The sequence below is a fragment of the Anguilla anguilla genome, chromosome 9 (assembly GCF_013347855.1).
Source record: "Anguilla anguilla isolate fAngAng1 chromosome 9, fAngAng1.pri, whole genome shotgun sequence".
NCBI classification, from domain to species: Eukaryota; Metazoa; Chordata; class Actinopteri; order Anguilliformes; family Anguillidae; genus Anguilla; species Anguilla anguilla.
Window position 1 is genome coordinate 5,805,898 of NC_049209.1, and position 17,331 is coordinate 5,823,228.

At 41.9% G+C, this 17,331-nt stretch overlaps 1 protein-coding gene across 6 annotated transcripts in view; it reads right to left on the reverse strand.

Annotated features, from left to right (window-relative positions):
• LOC118236452 (Down syndrome cell adhesion molecule homolog) overlaps positions 1-17,331 on the reverse strand; it is a 103,878-nt gene that overhangs the window by 27,705 nt on the left and 58,842 nt on the right. For 3 of the 6 annotated variants that reach the window (XM_035434851.1, XM_035434853.1, XM_035434852.1), the window contains 8 exons: positions 13,019-13,165; positions 12,440-12,718; positions 11,864-12,139; positions 9,698-9,994; positions 7,100-7,375; positions 4,486-4,764; positions 3,832-3,951; positions 2,996-3,175 (listed from right to left, as the gene is read on the reverse strand). In XM_035434851.1, coding sequence (XP_035290742.1) covers positions 2,996-3,175; positions 3,832-3,951; positions 4,486-4,764; positions 7,100-7,375; positions 9,698-9,994; positions 11,864-12,139; positions 12,440-12,718; positions 13,019-13,165 — 1,854 coding nt within the window. Of the gene's footprint in view, positions 1-2,995; positions 3,176-3,831; positions 3,952-4,485; positions 4,765-7,099; positions 7,376-9,697; positions 9,995-11,863; positions 12,140-12,439; positions 12,719-13,018; positions 13,166-15,061; positions 15,087-17,331 lie in introns of those variants that run through there. The other 3 variants (XM_035434854.1, XR_004767038.1, XM_035434855.1) reach the window with 3 other exon arrangements.

Below are 17,331 nucleotides of genomic sequence, written 5' to 3' on the forward strand. Positions count from 1 at the left end.
TCTCCTCTGATCATTGCTAGCTTTCCTGTAGAACAGACTGCGCTGCAGAGCAGATAGTACGCACTGGTTAGCAGATTAGTGCATCACAGGAGATCACACACTTCAGAACACCTTGAATGTACACAGGTACAGTGGGGACTTGCAAGGCACAACTGCACACAACAAAAGAACAACAAGAAATAAAAATACAAAAAGAAAAGACTCAATTTCAACGGAATTAGCGGGGGTACCGCTACGTGTGCAGCACCCCGGCAAAATAAGGTTTTCAGACATTTTTTGCAAATTTATTAAAAATAAAAAAATTTGAAATATCACATTTACATAAGGATTTAGACCCTTTGCTCAGTACATTGTTGAGGCACCTTTGGCAGCGATTACAGCCTCAGGTCTTCTTGGGTGTGACGCTACAAGCTTGGCACACCTGTATTTGGGGTATTTCTCCCATTCTTCGCTGCAGATCCTCTCAAGCTCTGTCAGGTCGGATGGGGAGCGTTGCTGCACAGCTATTTTCAGGTCTCTCCAGAGAGGTTCGATCGGGTTCAAGTCCGGGCTCTGGCTGGGCCACTCAAGGACATTCACAGACTTGTCCTGAAGCCACTTCTGCATTGTCTTGGCTGTGTGCTTACGGTTGTTGTCCTGTTGGAAGGTGAACCTTCGCCCCAGTCTGAGGTCCTGAGCAGTCTGGCGCAGGTTTTCATCAAGGATCTCTCTGTACTATGCTTCGTTCAACTTTTTCCTCACGTTTACGTGATTCTGATAACTGTGTTCAATAAATGTTGTTTAATTATACCCAGTTGTCTGCTTCAATGTTCCTTGGATGTTGATTGAAGCCACAATATTTTATGCCAAGACCCACTCCATTCAGAACTTAGATTAATAAGATTAAAATATTTGTTTAATGATCAAATTGGCGATATTTCATCTAACCAAGTTAACCATCAGTATTTGAAATTTTAACTGCTAATTAAAATTCCAAACTATATGGTGATCATTTTATGTGACTGACTATTACTAAAAGTCTACATGCGGCACCTATATTTGTCTTCAAGAGGAATTATTTTCAGTTAGTGTGCGTGTGTGCATGTGTGTGTGGGTATGTGTGTGCTTGTGTGTGTGTGTGGGTGTGCGTGTGTTATGTTCATGCGTGTGGGTGTGCGTGCGTGTGTGTGCGTGTGTGTGTGCATGTGTCTGTGAGGGCCTGTATGAGAGGCTGAAGAGAGCGCTGTTTGGCTCAGGCTGAAAGCTCCACAGCAGGGGGGGTGGGGGGTGGGGGGGTGGCGGGGGGGGGGGCTGTTCCTGGCTGATAAGAGCAGCAGGGGAAATAAGCCTCCTGACATGTGAGCATGATCAAATGAGAATAAAGAGACACAGATAGAATGGTGAGTGGTCTTTAAAACTCTTCAGCAAAAACACACACACATTAGTTTCATTCATGCCATCTGGAAAAATCATTAAACAATTTTGGTAATTGTGGATTTAAAAAATGTATTATTTATCATTATATTTATCATTGAGATGTAAAAAATAATGATCTGGTGCAAACCTCCGACCATGGGTTATCTGCACATTTGCCCAGTTGTACTGTTAACACACTTAAGGCTGAGTGCTATGATAGGCTAATCAGGGAATCTTGGTTATAAGTTCAAAGGGATATCTGACCTCAATTTTGGATCAGAAATGCATGATGAAAAGATTTAAGTGACTTTGAAAAAGTTAATTATCAGTTCATTACAGGAGCTTCAGTCACAATGACTATTCAACTGGCTATTGTTTCAGTAGTGACTAAAGTGGAATCTGCATTTAAATCTATGGATAAGACATCAGTAAATAGGATGTGATTTCCAAAGCATATATTTGATGACTGTGATGCTTGTGCTGTAGTGTGATATGCAAGGAAAAACAGGAGTCATGTCTAAAATTATTTTTAAGTAAAAGTAATCTTTTTGTGTTATTGTAGTTTGAAATTCAAAAGAAAAAGCTTATATTGTGGTTTGTTATTCAATAAATGTGCATATATTAAATTCTTATTTAACTAAAGTTTTTAAAAAAAAAAGAACTACAGGTGGCCTAATACTTTTGGCCTGTACTGTAAGTCAAAATGACTATGAAATGTAAATAACTACTTGGTCCATGCAAGACATTTTTCGATGATCGTGTAGTAGGTGCACAGTGTGCCCAGAGCAGTGTCATTGGTGGTTCTCTGAAAGAGATGGAAGACCTTACACTGTGATGGCACGAATGATGGGGGTGAGAGCATTAGTATCACCAGGAAGGAGGATCAACTGAGGATCTCTACCTCAGCTATAAGGTAGTCTCTGATTATTCCTTGGCCCTGGAATTTACGCATAGTTGAATCCGGCATGCACAGGGCGTGCTTTGTGATCTGTGTTTTTATCCGCTGAGTAGCCAAGGATTTAGCTCCCTCCATTAACTCCTGAACTCCTTATTCAAGCAGGGGCTGCCATGTGGAATTTGCCCCCCAGTGCTCTCTCTCTCTCTCTCTCTCTCTCTCTCTCCCTCCCTCCCTCCATTATTTGTGCATGCTTTGGTGGAAAAATCATAATGGATAAATAAATCCCATAATGCAACATTCACATAAAAGACAACTTTGTCAGGTATGGTTTACACAATTAAGGTTACTGTGTGTCACATGTTATTATCTGGTTAAAAGTCTGAACCAGGAAGCCTCATACTTTTAGCCTGTACTGTATATATACTGTACATATGTATGTGTCTGTGTGTGTGCGTGTACCTCCTTATATTATTATTTGATTGTTTTACCATTAACATTTCAGCTTATATCCAGTTACATATGCTACAAAGCATGGCCCTGATACTAGTCTACAAAGTGATAAAGTTAGCAATAGCTTTTAGCCAACAGCAGACGGAAAGGCATATCAACACTGTAATACGTTTTAGGAAGAGCTTGGTAACACTTTAAGCTCCGTCATTGGTGCACACTCAATCGCACAGCAAGGGAAGAGATGGGTCTTACTTTTGACGTTAAGATACATGGACTTGCTGACATCGGCTCCCACGTCGTTGCTGACTTTGCACAGGTAGTAGCCGCTGTCCTCCTCAAGGACATGCTTGATGAGCAGAGAGCCTGAGTCCAGAAGTTGAAGTCGGAAGCCCGAGCTCAGGGGGATGGGCTGGAACTGGGGCACGCCCGCCCCTGGGAGGGGGGAGAGGCATGACCAAATGAGAGAAACATTGAGGGGCTTCACCACAAACCTCTTTCCTGGAATTTCTCCCAGTCTTGGCACTTCACTAATACTGGAAATGTCATCAGGATGGTCTACAATGCAAACCCCATGTTTCTTACACTACACTTGTTACACTGTAATTGGCACTGCGAATGTTTAATGATCCATCTACTGTCGCACTGTTAAAACAGTTGACTGCACTTATGTACCGTAAGCTGCACAGGGAAAAAGCAGTTAATGAGTAGATGTAATGCTCTTGTATTATTTTAGCATGTAGGTTCTCAACAGTTCCCTTTCAATGACATTTTCCGTACTTGGGGGAACAAAAAGAATGTATGTCCACTTCAAGGAAAATCGGAGTCGAAGGTCAACTTTGGACACAGAACCATCATTACTGACTATTTGTAGTAATCAGCTGAATCCACAGCCTTCATGCCATTTTCAAGGCATTGTGTAAAATTTCCTCCTGCATATAAACCGAGAATCCACAAAGGCTGTGTATTCAGCTGATTACTACAAATAGTCAGTAATGGTTCTGTGTCCAAAGGCAGCTGAAGGTACATTAACCACTGGATCAACTGGATTTTCAGGCTCGAGAGAACCACTGGGCAGGGCATTGTCTCACCTTTGGAGAACTTCCACACGATAGTGGGAGCCGGGGTTCCCTCCGCAGAGCAGTTGAGGATCACAGCTTTCCCGTAAATACCATCCTGGTCCTTAGGTTGCACGACAAACCTTGGAGGAACTGCACAGGATATAAAAACAGATACATCGGATAAATCTCTCAGTTCGACACAGGAACAAGCTGACCCAGGTGATCAGCCAGGCCAGCAACATCATTGGAGACAAACAATTGCAACTCCAGAACCTATACAACCGGTCCATAACCAAAAAGGCAACCCAGGTCTATAATGACCCCACCCACCCCCTTCACTCATCATTACAGCTGTTGCCATCTGGCAGGAGACACAAGGTCCCATTAGCCAGGACAAATGGGTACAAGAAGTCATTTGTGCTCTCTGCTGTGGCCATTCTAAACAGAGACATATGCAGAGATGGTAATAGTGTATTGATTTGTATTTTAAAGTTTTGAGCTTTGACTACAAGTATTCAGGAAACCGAAAAAAAAACAAAAACTGTTGTTTAAAGTAAGTTTCAGTTTTTTTTTTTTTTTTTCAAAACTATGAGATGCCTGATCCTGGATTCCTATGATTTTGCCAGTACGTGGATCATATGATTCAGCAACATCGCAGTTTTGAGAGGGGCTCTCCGGTCGCACCTCGAACGATCAGCTCGCTCTTGTGCTCCACGGTGGCGGCGTCGTTGCGGGCGATGCAGGTGTAGAAGCCGTTGTGCCGGGACGCGAGGTTGGAGATGCGCAGGGAGCTGGTGAAGTCGATGTTGTCGATGGTGACGCCCAGGCTGGCGGGGATAGGCCGGCCGTCTTTGTGCCAGGTGATGAAGATGGGCAGGTCGCCGGACACCACCACGCAGGGGATGAAGACCCGCTGACCAATGGAGAAGTGCGGGAACTCGAAGTGCTGGATGAACGGAGGAACTAGGAGGATGGGTGGGTAGACATTCTATGCTTAAAAAAAATGCTCAGGTAAGAAGAGTACCATTAATCAGAGTCCATGGAAACAAAAAAATATACAAGGTTATGTGAAGTATGTAGGTACTCTGGAAGGAAAAAAAAATGGATTACACGCAATTTTGTGGATGTGTGCTGTTCAGATGCACCCAGTGCAATCTTCTGTAAATACCATTTACTAGAAAGGTTAAAAGCATTTGAAAAAGAACCCAAGGTATTTAATACAAAATAAGTATTCATTCAAGCATACTCCAACAAATCATCATGTGGATTTTCTTTCATTAATACCCAGAGAGCCCTTTAAACAGTGTTAATACAGGAAAGGAAATGCAGAGGATTTTTAGCCAAATTACCTAAACTGTGAAACAAAAATGAACCTGGAAAATATACTCCCCTGACATACTACAAATGAGCAAAACTGCTTTGACAGTGTAAAATAATATAGAGCACATTCAGAAAACATCTTCAGTAGAAATGTTTACGGGGTTGGTCCTGCAGAAGATCCTACTTCAGAATGTTACATAAGTGCTGCAAATGAGTATAAACGAGTATGCTGATTTTCCCCACTATTAGAACAAACAGTCTTTTCAGAATTTTCAGTCGGCACAAAATTAATCTGCTGGGCAGAAAGAAAATTCATGAAAAGCAATAAGCGGAGATGCAAAGTGATATGCAATAAACAGCACTTATCTCCTTCATAACACATTTATCCCGGCCCCCTCTCTCGGGATGCAAAGGCCACGTGGAAAGATCAACCGCTTTTGAGAATCAATGAGCTACAATAACATTGAAATAAGCGGCACTTCAGAGCTTATTTAATTCACAACAAAGTGAGGATAATTTACTCCCGGGATTTCCCAAGATGCTTCAGATTTTCTAAGCTTCAGCAGTGCAAATTAACTTAGGCATAATGGAGGTGTCACATTGTTTAATGCGTGTGGGCCCTTCCATATTCCCCGTCCCCTGCATGAGACACATCTACACGCTCTGTGGCGAAAAATGCAGTCTGAGACTTCTGTTGCACTTGGTCTCCATCATCCTTACAACACTTTTGTGTTCATTTCGGTGATGGGAAAACTCGTGACTGCCCCAGCATTGAAAGCATTTCATGAGGTTAAGGTCCAAAAGCATTGTGCACCAGAGCACGAGGCACTTCAGCTCAAGCTGAAGAGGGGGAAATGTTCTAATAGGAGTCAGTCCAGACAGTCGGGAGGTCCCTGCCGTCCTGGCAAAATTTCCAACCTGCATCTTTGAAACTGGCCTCCAATCCTCCAATATCAATGGTTTAATTATATGTGTGCTAGATGATGTGTGCTGAGTGTTCCGGCACAAAATGGCACTGTGTGTCACCCAAGGCGATGCTACACATTGGTTGTATTTGGGGTAAGAGAGCTTTTTCAGCATTTATAAGGTGCAGTTTATATGCAATCGTTTATCATTATTTTTAATGTCACACTCACGGTTTGGTAGAGTGCTATCTGTGTACATGGAGGTACAGAACAATGGTATCAAGATGGATCATAAATCTATGCTGATGCCCAACTCTGTCTGGAACACAGAGATAGCATGCATGAGAGGGGGATTGGGGACAGGTTTGCATGCAGGTGAGACTCATTCTGGGGCATTATCCCAGAGCGTGCTGTGCTGGCATGTCTCTGCAGCATTCCTGCCGAATGGCTGAAGCTAAGCTAAGTGTGGGCTTGGTTAGTACTTGGATGGGAGACCACCAGGGAACACTGAGTTGCTGCTGGAAGTGGTGTTGGTGGGTCAGCAGGGGCCAATCTTCCTTCTGGTCAAATAAACCCCAATGCTGTGACGGGGACACTGTGCTGTAGGAGATGCCATCTTTCGGATGAGACGTTAAACCGAGGTCCTGACTCACTGTGGTCATTAAAGATCCCATGACACTTATCGCAAGTAGGGGGTCCCCCGGTGTCCTGGCTAAATCCCAGATCTGGCTCTCGCAAGCTTGCCACCAAATCATCCCGATTTAATTGGCCAAAAAAATGTTCTCTCCCTCTCCACCTCCGCTAATGTGTGGTGAGCTTTCTGGCGCAAAATGGCTGCCATGCATCACCCAGGTGGGTGCTACACATTGGTGGTGGGTGAGGTGAGTTTCCCTTCATTGCTGTAAAGCACTTTGAGCATTCGGAAAAGTGCTATATAAATGACAGGATATTATTATTATTACAAACCATGGATGGCGGTGGGGATGGTGTTGTGACCCTAACCCCGATATACAACCGCAGCTATCTTCACTTCCTGCACCAGGATTTTACGGGAGTGTGGAGACAGGCCCTACCTTTCACAGCAACGTACACACTCTGGCTGGTGAACAGCTTCGGTTGGACCAACACACTGCAGGTGTACTCTCCCTCATCCGTGTCCTTCTGGACATCTGACAGCTTCAACGTGCCATTGCTCTCGAAGGCACGCTGGCGGTGATTGAAAGGAAGCAGGTTGCCATTCTTGTGCCACTTGATGGAGTAGTATGGGTAGCCAATGACACGGCAGTGAATGTAGGTGTCCCTCCCAGCTATGGCTGTGAGGTTTTTCATTAGCCGGATGCTTGGAGCACCTTAAAAGAAACATAAGAGATGGAACTCTCATTAAAATGATTTTGAGGGTGTTTTAATGAGAGCAAAGCACAAAGATTAATCAAGACTGCTGTCACACGCCAAGCGCGATGCACTGGGCAGGGAGATGCGACAGTACCGGGGAACACCATTTCTGTCGCATGGAGAGAGGGAGCGCACACACGCAAACATGAAATAAAATAAATGGACCACTTCACCCTTCCCCCTCACGGGTTCCAGGCAAAAACAATAAGCTAAAATAACAAACTAAAATAACAAAGACAAAAGAAAGTAAAGGACACCTGTTGAGTAACAGGAAGCAGGGTTGACCAAGATCCTTAAATTACGGCTGTAACAAAACAGAGAGGGAAACAACAAACATAAAGAACATACACAGCCACACAGACAGCACATGATAAAATACACATCTGTATTCAGTCTCTGAAATGATAATGTAATGTTTTCCTGGAATTAACTTTTCACAGGCAGCAGATGGCTCACTGTCTACAGACAGACATGTAGGAGTGATGAGTAGGAGGTGCATGCAAACAGGGAAACAGACGTGCACACTCAATCGAAAACAGGAAAAAAGAAAAAACTAAGGAAAAAGTGAACAAATGCTAACAAGCATTCTGACACAATCAAAGGAAACTCTGATATAAAAGAAATAAAAAGTGTGAGTAAGTATGGCGTGAGAAAGCTGGTTATGAATGTCAGTTTTCTTTCTTAAAAAAATAATAAGCTATTGATAGAGTTAAAAATTCCAGTGTATTATGAGACCATTAGACGATCAGCTTTAAAGCTGTGATAAATAGAAATTGGGTCAGGCGCTCAAAAATTGGTCAGATTGATTGATTGGTCAGAATAAAGTGCGTGTTAGCAAAAAGGATGTCTTACAATTCGATTGGCTAGAGAAGAAAGAAACAAAACTATTTTTGAATAAATCTGCTGAGAAATGCCTCAAAAGTCCACAAATGAATACAAGCAATTTCCCATATGCCAGGTGATGCATAAATGCACATTGAGACATTGTCAAATTAATACACATACATTGGTAAATATTTTCTGAAAAAAATAAGGCGCATAAATAAATTGAAATGTACAGTATTATTACGTTTGTCTGCTCGGGAGAGATTTGTTTATGTGCATAAAACAAATTTGTGAACCAATTATTTTGTTTGTAAGATTGTTTGAGACAGTAATAACTACATAGACAAAAATGTAGCATTCTTGATTGAAAATTTTTGTTTGAAAGGGTACTGGGTAAGAAATAGAAACCAAAAGTGCAACCAAAAGTATGTGGATATCTCATATCCAACATCTCATATTTTTCTTGATTGAGTTAATGCAAAGGTACTCAATGAACATGGAGGACATACAGTATAAGCCATTGCAGTAGGGGTCACCCGCCCAAAGGGATCACAGAGCTTCCCCACCCTAGCTCCCCAGTGGTGGAACGAACTCCCCGTCCCTCTCCGAATCTCCCCCTCACTACCCATCTTCCGCCGTGGCCTGAAGACTCATCTCTTCAGACTATACCTAGACTAACCACCACCACGCTGTATATTTCACTCTAAATCCCCCCCCCCCCTATTTTCATGACACTTGTTACATGTTGCCCCATCCCAGCACTTTTTGGTAATTTGTATTTGTCCTAATACTCTAGCTTATTCTTCTGCCTAGTTGGCTTTGCAGAGGTTAGGTCTGAATAGTGTTCACTGTGTGAACTAAACTGTGTTCTTGGCTAGAAATAGCTGTACAAAATAAGTATTGTACCTCACTGAACCTGTGTTTAGCAGTTGTCTATGACCATGAAATGCACTTTTTGTACGTCGCTTTGGATAAAAGCGTCTGCCAAATAACGGTAATGTAATGTAATGTAATGGGTTGCCCTTTGATCTGTACTTTGCATGTGCTAAAAGGTGAGAAAGCATACATCAAGAATAAATAGGACCATTTCAATACTGCAACTTGACATGGATTTGAGAGAACAATGGGGTTATGAAGGAATGCAACTGCATAAAGATAATGAGCTGAGCCAGGTACTGAACATGACAACTACACAGAAGAACAAAGAAACATCTGTACTTATATAAGAACTAAAGATGGATACCAGAAAAGGCAGGGAAAAAAATCAACTCAAAATCACAAAGTCTGAAGCAACTGAAATGGAAAAAATACTGAAGGAGAAAAAAATACATAAAAGGAATTTCCTGAAATGAGGTTAGTAAGGCACTTTCTGAATTGGCTTAAAGCATGCATGAACTTCAACAACCAAGATGAGTTATGTGTGTGTGTTTTGGAGGAGCTGATCTGACAAGCACCTCTTACGTTTATTCGAGCCTGGTAGGAGACCACTCCCGCTGAGTTGTTGCAAGTGCACCGGTAGACGCCCCCGTCCCGGACCTGAGTGTTGGAGATGTTCAGGTAGCTCAACACATTGCCCTCGCCAATTAGGACCTTGTCCATTTGATGGTTGGCGTCCTGCACAACCGGATCGTCATCCAGGGTCCAGGTGACAGTTGGCAGAGGCGTCCCCTTGACGTTGCAGACCAGAGAAACCACCTCGTTTGGGTTGACGACCTTCTCGCTGAAGGCAGACAAGATCTTCGGTGTGCCATCTGGAGAGAGGAGAGGGAAAGACAGAAAGACATCCAGTGTCAGTGATGGATCAACAGCACAGCAAGCTAGAGTACAGCCACATCCTAAGCTTCAGGCTCATATTATAACGTAGCCGAACAAATATTAGAATGTGGAATAAAATTGTTTTTCAATATTTTGAAAATCACTGTGTAAGGTGGTTTACAGAAGTGCGCTCCTAATCAAACCTCCTAAAGAAAATAGACTAAAAATTATTGCACTGATAGGGAGTCAGTAAGTGTGATAGAGACTGCACTCATTTGAAAAACATGCAATTGGATCAGCATTATGTAAAACTTAGGTTCTCCATAATACAGTGTAATCATGTTTTGTACAGTATTGATGGAAAGCCCATGTCATGAGGAACAAGTTAATGTGTTGGCTACACAGGTTAACCTGGTGTGATATGCTCACAGTGCAAGCAAGATCAAGAATCTATATAAATCAATAATCTGTTTGTGTCATGATTGTGTCATTATTTGATGACTTGGTGTTTTGCTTTGATCTTTTTGTATATAAGGAAAAAGCGTGCAATGGTTCGGGGAGACTCGTCTCCTACACATATGCATATGCGTATAGCCATTTCCATACACACATTTGCACCACTGTATATTGTTTCCATTCCATACTAACAGCTAGGGCTGTTAGTTAGCCCCCAATTCAAATGTTCTAGGCATTATTAGCAAAGGCTAACAGATGTCTCTTACGACCAATGCAAATATTTAGCAATATCAAAAATATGACCAATGGAAATAATTGAAATGTTACAAACAGTAATACATGCATGTTCGTACATATCCTAGCTAGACTTCATGATTCCTGTTTTTCTGATCCACCCAAAGAATTTGCCTTAGGCATGCTGATGAGTTGGAAAAATTAGTAAAATCTTCCAAATCGAATGTAAATTTTGTTCTCACCCTTTTTTGGTGCTAGAAACTTAGAAATGTTATAATATTTTCTAGAGACGGCAGACTTTGGAAACCTTGCTTGCTGTTGCTCCCAGATACCCCCCGCATCATTATAGATTATCAATACCCTCTTTACGCTGTTCCATGGCCACCGGAGACAGTTGCCGCAGCAACCGGACTCAGGCACTGTAAGCACCGTCAGCCTTGCAGAGACATTCTAATAATAGCAGCCGTACTGTAACTGCACTACAGGCCTCATTAGAGTGTAGGAGCCGCTACGGTCAATTACTCTACTACCTACTGCAAATAGCTCAATGCGTGAATACGCATACGGTACATGCACACACACACACACACACACACACACACCAGCTGCTGCTAAGTAATATGAGACAAGGGTATCCCCTTCAGATTTCTAAGAAACGCTGACACCTCTTATCTGCATTTGCTTGATCTTCAGACGATCACATCATTGCGGAGATGGGTTTATAAGCTATAATCAATATGCATTGCTAATGTAAATATTGGGTGAGCAATATTACAGGGAACATTGAAGGAGATCTCCTCTCCACCCGATGGCTGGAATGAGCTTATTACTGCCGTGACTGAACCAGTTATATGACTCCTCCTAGTTCTGAGACAATGAGCAGTTTAAATGGAACTGGGATACCAATACCTGCTGGACTGTACAGCTGGCTGGCACAAAGGACAGTTCAGTAGATTGCATGCGCATCTGAGGGACTATACATTGTGTTATGGCAGCCTGTGTTGCTGGAATGATAAAACCATAAAGGTCACTGTTCCATTTTGAACCTAGCTCAAGAAGAAGATGATGGTGATGATAATAAATTGTATTTATGCTGTTTTACTTTTCATTAGAATGCCTTCCAAAGCCTCGAGATGCTTTATTACGGTAAACACATTTGGAAGGCATGCGCTCACCTTCCAAGATGACCTGAACGAAGTCCTGAGCGGACATTCTCCCCTTCCTGGCGAAGCACTGGTAGGCGCCGCCGTCGCTCTTGGCCATGCCGTCCATCGCCAGGTTTTCCCGGTTATTCCCGGCGATGCGCACACTGACGCCGGGACGGATGACCTCTCCGTTGCGGTACCAGGAGAGCTCGTACTCCTCCGAGCCACTGACACTGCAGGAGAGGGACACCTGGCTGCCCACGCTGCCCTTCACCTTTCGGGGGCTGATCACAGCCTTCAGGTGTTCTGCAGCATGACAGTGAAACCACACCTCAGTGGAGAGTAATAGCGTACGAATGAACGAATATGAATTTAAGCCCGGATAGCAGTAAAATACAGAGGCATTAAAAACGGAGATTATGCCAATTACTGTGTGGTGTGGTGTGTGTGTGTATAGCTATGGTAGAGCCATTAGCGATGCTATCACTAAGGGGAATACACTGCAACGAACCAAATTCTCCTTGTTTGGTTCTTTACATGTCATAGTCCGCGTATGGGAGTGAACACTGTAAAAGGGAACGCACACAACCCGAGCCACTGACTTACGTCTGACCAGCAGCCGGCCAACGACCTCGGCGTTGCCGTAGCTGTTCCACACCTCGCACAGGTAGCTCCCCGTGTCGCCGGGCCGGGCGTTCTCTATCAGCAGGCCCGTCACGCTCTGGCGAAAGCGGCTCTCCGGCTCGAGCGGCTGGCCGTCCTTGAGCCAGCGGTATTTTGGGGCCGGGTGCCCCGAGGCTTTGCACGGGAGCTCCACCCGGTGGCCGGCCATGACCTCCCGCTGGCTGAAGCCATCTATGATCACCGGCTCTGAATTTGTAGGGTCTTCCAGGGGATAAAACGAAGAATTTAGGAGGGAAAACACAACGAGTAGGACTTGAGCCGGGAATCAATCTGCCTTTTTCCCCACAACACAGTCACTTGGAAATGTTATTTTCTTCACAAATGCAGTTTTGCGAGTTCAGCATTCACTCCAATTAAATTAAATTAATTGTGTCAAATTTTTATTTATTTTTTTAAAGTAAAAACTTTGCAATTCAGATGAATTTAGGACAATTGAATAAAAGCATATGATTGGGCAGTGCACGAGAGCTCCGTCAAGATGATGCGATGAGGTGACCTCACCTGACAGAAAGAGACGAGCACTGTTGCTTTGCCTGGTTTCACCGGTGTAGCGATGCCGCGTGATGCAGCGGTAGTTATATAGTCCATCCTCATTCTGTACATCCACTATATACAAGGCTCCCATGGATGTGATGAGAAATCTAGATCCTGAGACAAAAAAAAAAAAAAAAAAAAAAGATCAGAAAGTGTTCAAACTTGTCCTGCCCTTCAGGAACTTGATACAGCCCTTGTTCAATTCACCTCCCATACGGTTTAGTCTTTTAAAAACCACTTCTATTGAACAATATGCTTGCATATGGAATGAATCCTTACAATATCCAATGGGAATCAAATAACCCTTATTACATCAGACACAACTTTATTTTTTGTCTGACTGCTTTACACAAATGTCCTAACTTTTCTGCCATTTCATCAAGGAATTCACCTGTGATTTCCACAGTTTCAAAGGCCTTGGAAAGATAGTAAGCAGACCTGCTGGTTTCTGCAGTTATCCAGCCAAATAAAACTATTGTGAACATAATGATCGCCACAGATAACAAGCTCTGGCAACATTTGTATTCGAAAGGTTCGGCATTGATGGATTACAATGACTTCAGATATTCCCATCAAAATCACTGGACGTGTATGTTTTAAATTCAAACACTATCACATCATCTACAGGGCGTAAATTAATATTACAGAAGTGAGGAGTTGCTTTCCTTCGCTTTCACTCACTGTAAATAAGGAATCAATTTGACCTGGCAATAATACCCCCTTATGATATCAATGGCATGTGATAAGATCATGTCCATCCTGTGGATAACCCAGAGATTGGTGGTGGGATCCTCCGCATTCATTAGAATTAATGTATTATGTTACGTTGTACTATGTATACACTTATCCCTAGGAGAATATGTTGATGTCAAAAATGATGGAAAATGCAATTTAGACAGGGCTGTCTTAGCAGCCCTGTGGCACTTACAATACACATGGGCAGAATAACCCTTGTGTTGCATTCTGAGTAAAAAAAACCCCAAGGAGCCCAGTGGAGAGGCAACTGAGTGGAAACTGATAATTCCTTTAGCACATCAGAACAGGACTGAATAAGACCAGGATGTCCTGAAATGTGTTGTGGGAAGGTCATATGTGGCCTTCGTACAGTACATAATAACACACAGCACGGTAGCCATCGCATGCGCTCGAAACCACATCTTAGAAGCCGTAATGACTGCAACGGCGGACATCTTACGCTTCAGTTCTATTTGACTGGAGCTTTATTTCGCCTTCATTTTTTAGCAGCACATTAAAACAAGTGTGGCTTTGCTGTTGTTGCAGTAGCCTTGGCTATTGTCTATAGTCTTTTTTATTCACACTGCCATCCAAAGTGTTAATAAAGGGAAAATGTTCACAAACTGACAAAAAAAAAACTGCATTGCAGTTAGACTGAATTAAGGTTGTGGCTGGGAGCATGTATATTCAGCTATGGGCTCTGGAGACAAATTGTTTGCTTTTTAAATAAAGACCATCTCATCCTTCTTTATCCTGTCACTTTTCTTTTTTTTTTTTGTTCTTCAAGAAAACCACTGAATGCTTCAGATGCTCAGACCTGTTCCTACATTTTTTTCCCTGTAGCTTCTTCCCCTTACTTGTCAATAATTGAACCTTTTAAAATCGATTTTGCATTGCAGGTTATTTCTCTGTGTATTCATGCAAGCACATGTAAAAAAAAAAAAATCTTATTTTTTGATCAATAAAAAAAATCCACACAAAATGAGCATTTTTCATCTCTGACGGAGACCTTGCAAGATATATAAACAAATGTGTTGTCGACACATACCCATTGCATAAATATAGTACATTGAAATAAATGTATTGCCGTACTGCCCGAATATACACAGGGAAAGTAAAACAATCTATTCTTCAAATATGGATGCCAATAATATTTACATGTAAACTAACTGATCAGCTTTTGACAAACAATATGTTGAGTAGAATAAGCAGAGAAAAAGCAAGGTAGAAAGATGGAGGCAAGGAGACAAGTGTGTAGCTATTGTAAGCACTGACCTAGTTAGAAATGAGAGACCATGGATTTGATATCCTGCAGGGGTTTTCAGCTTGTGGTCTAAATGCAGTTGTGTATGACAGGCAGCCAGCAGCAGAGAGGAAGGGAGAGGATTTTGTACTGCGTGCATTTGTGTGTGCCTGCGTGCGCGTGTGTGTGTGTGAGAGACAGAGAGAGACAGAGAGAGAGAGCTTGTTTGTTCGTATAAAGGTTGGTGAAATGAGCTATACAATCCCTAGTCATCAGACACAGCCATGAAAAATTCAACATCCACTTGACTTTGAAAGAACCACTTCTTTTTACGATCTGTTGAGAGGTACAAATTGCACACGTTTAATTTCAGAGGCTGTATTTGTGTTATCGTTCACACATTATACATTATTTTTGTGATTTAATGATATTCATTTCTTTTGCGCTGTCTCTTATATCTTATTTACCCTTTGTTGTACAGAAAAGCACTAAAGCAGTAATACAGCAGAGGCTGTATTTCTGTCACCGTTCACACATTATACATTATTTTTGTGATTTAATGATATTCATTTCTTTTGCGCTGTCTCTTATTTCTTATTTACCCTATGTTGTACAGAAAAGCACTAAAGCAGTAATACAGCACATGAATAAAGGAATATGAAAAATTAATCCAGTATGAAAAGCTCAGTGTTCTTAATTCGCACAGTAACCATTTAATTTTAGATTTATACAGGGTCACCTATCTTTTACATATTCCCTTTAAACTATTCTTTCAGCTACATATGTCCACAAAGCTGAACTAGCTTTTCTGAAGAACAGTAGTGAGGAAGCACACATACATTTTATTATATCCTACCAGCATCTATTGGCTAATAACCTAATGTCTTCAACGTCAGGCTATTGTCATGTCATGATGTCATGTGATGTGTGTAGCTGGAGGTGAACTTTGATTCAAAAGAAAAGAAAAAAAACCTTAAATGAAAACGCACAATTCAGGAGATACAGAAAGCAGAAATTAAAAGCAGGGACAATGTGCCCTCTCTATCTTTTTTTTTTTTTTTTTTTTTTTACTTGCACACTCACTCGTTCACAATCACGGTTGTTTTTCTCCCTTCAGTTCTCTGCTTTTTGTATTCTCCCAGCCTCGACCGTGACTGGCTGGCACCCTGCTACGCGTCTAAAGTTGGAGATTTTCAAGGCGCTTATTTGTTCCGTTGGGCTCGTGAATGAGCAGCGCTTTCATTAAAACAGACAGCTCGTCATCCATGACAAAGGCGAGGCAGAGCGCGCGTGCACTTCCAAAGCATTTAAAAACGTGCCGGTTCGGGGAGCGACCGACGTGCTTTATTGGCCCGGCGGTCTCCAGGAACTCACCGGTCTGGAGGCGCACTTAATTTAATCACTGTCACTTCACCAAGGCCAAATCAAATTTCTCCCGATTCTCATACTTAGCATGCTAAATACAGTAAGGGGCGGGTTTTTGACGATGTGCTGAACAAATAATCTTTCTCTTTAAATCTTTATTTTCCGTTAGACATTATCTGTAATGACATGGACTACCAGTGACAATTTATAGCATATTTATTATACTACATATAATACTGCCATGGTATTTTCCAAATAGTAATTACCGCAGTTAAGGAATATATTATAAAATAGTGACCATGACAAACACTTTTTTTGTATGCACCTTATTGTACACAATTGTAATGCACCCACCTGACTACTGTTTCTCAGCACAATATTATGAGGAAACATGAGTCTGAACAGGTTCTAATCAATTAAATCTTCATGAATAATACTTCAGAATACACTTACATCTTGGTAGTCATATCTGTAACTGTACAAATTGCCTTCTATTATGCCATTATATAATGCCTTAAACAATGTTTTCAACCAGTCTTTTCAGTCTATTTAAATATATTGGTAAAACATAAAATACATAATATATGGAGAACAGGCTAAAATATGTCAAACAGTACAGTTAAAATTATTACCACCTTTAATTAAGTAATCGCATGCATATGCTATAATGTGTACTTTGAAAATTATTGGGGAAAATACAGTATAAAATAAAATAGCATGAATAAAAGTGTCAATCATTTAGTCTCTGCAGCGGTGCATACAGCTAGCATGTCTTTCAAATAAAGAAAGCCTCCCCTTTGTCCTCGAGTAAAAAAATGGCAGAGGATTGTACTGCTTGTACAACACATATGTCCTTCATGACACATCGTTTAATAAAGGTTAGAGGGGCTAATGGCAATTTTCACAAATTTAACAACGTCAATAATTAGATGCTACA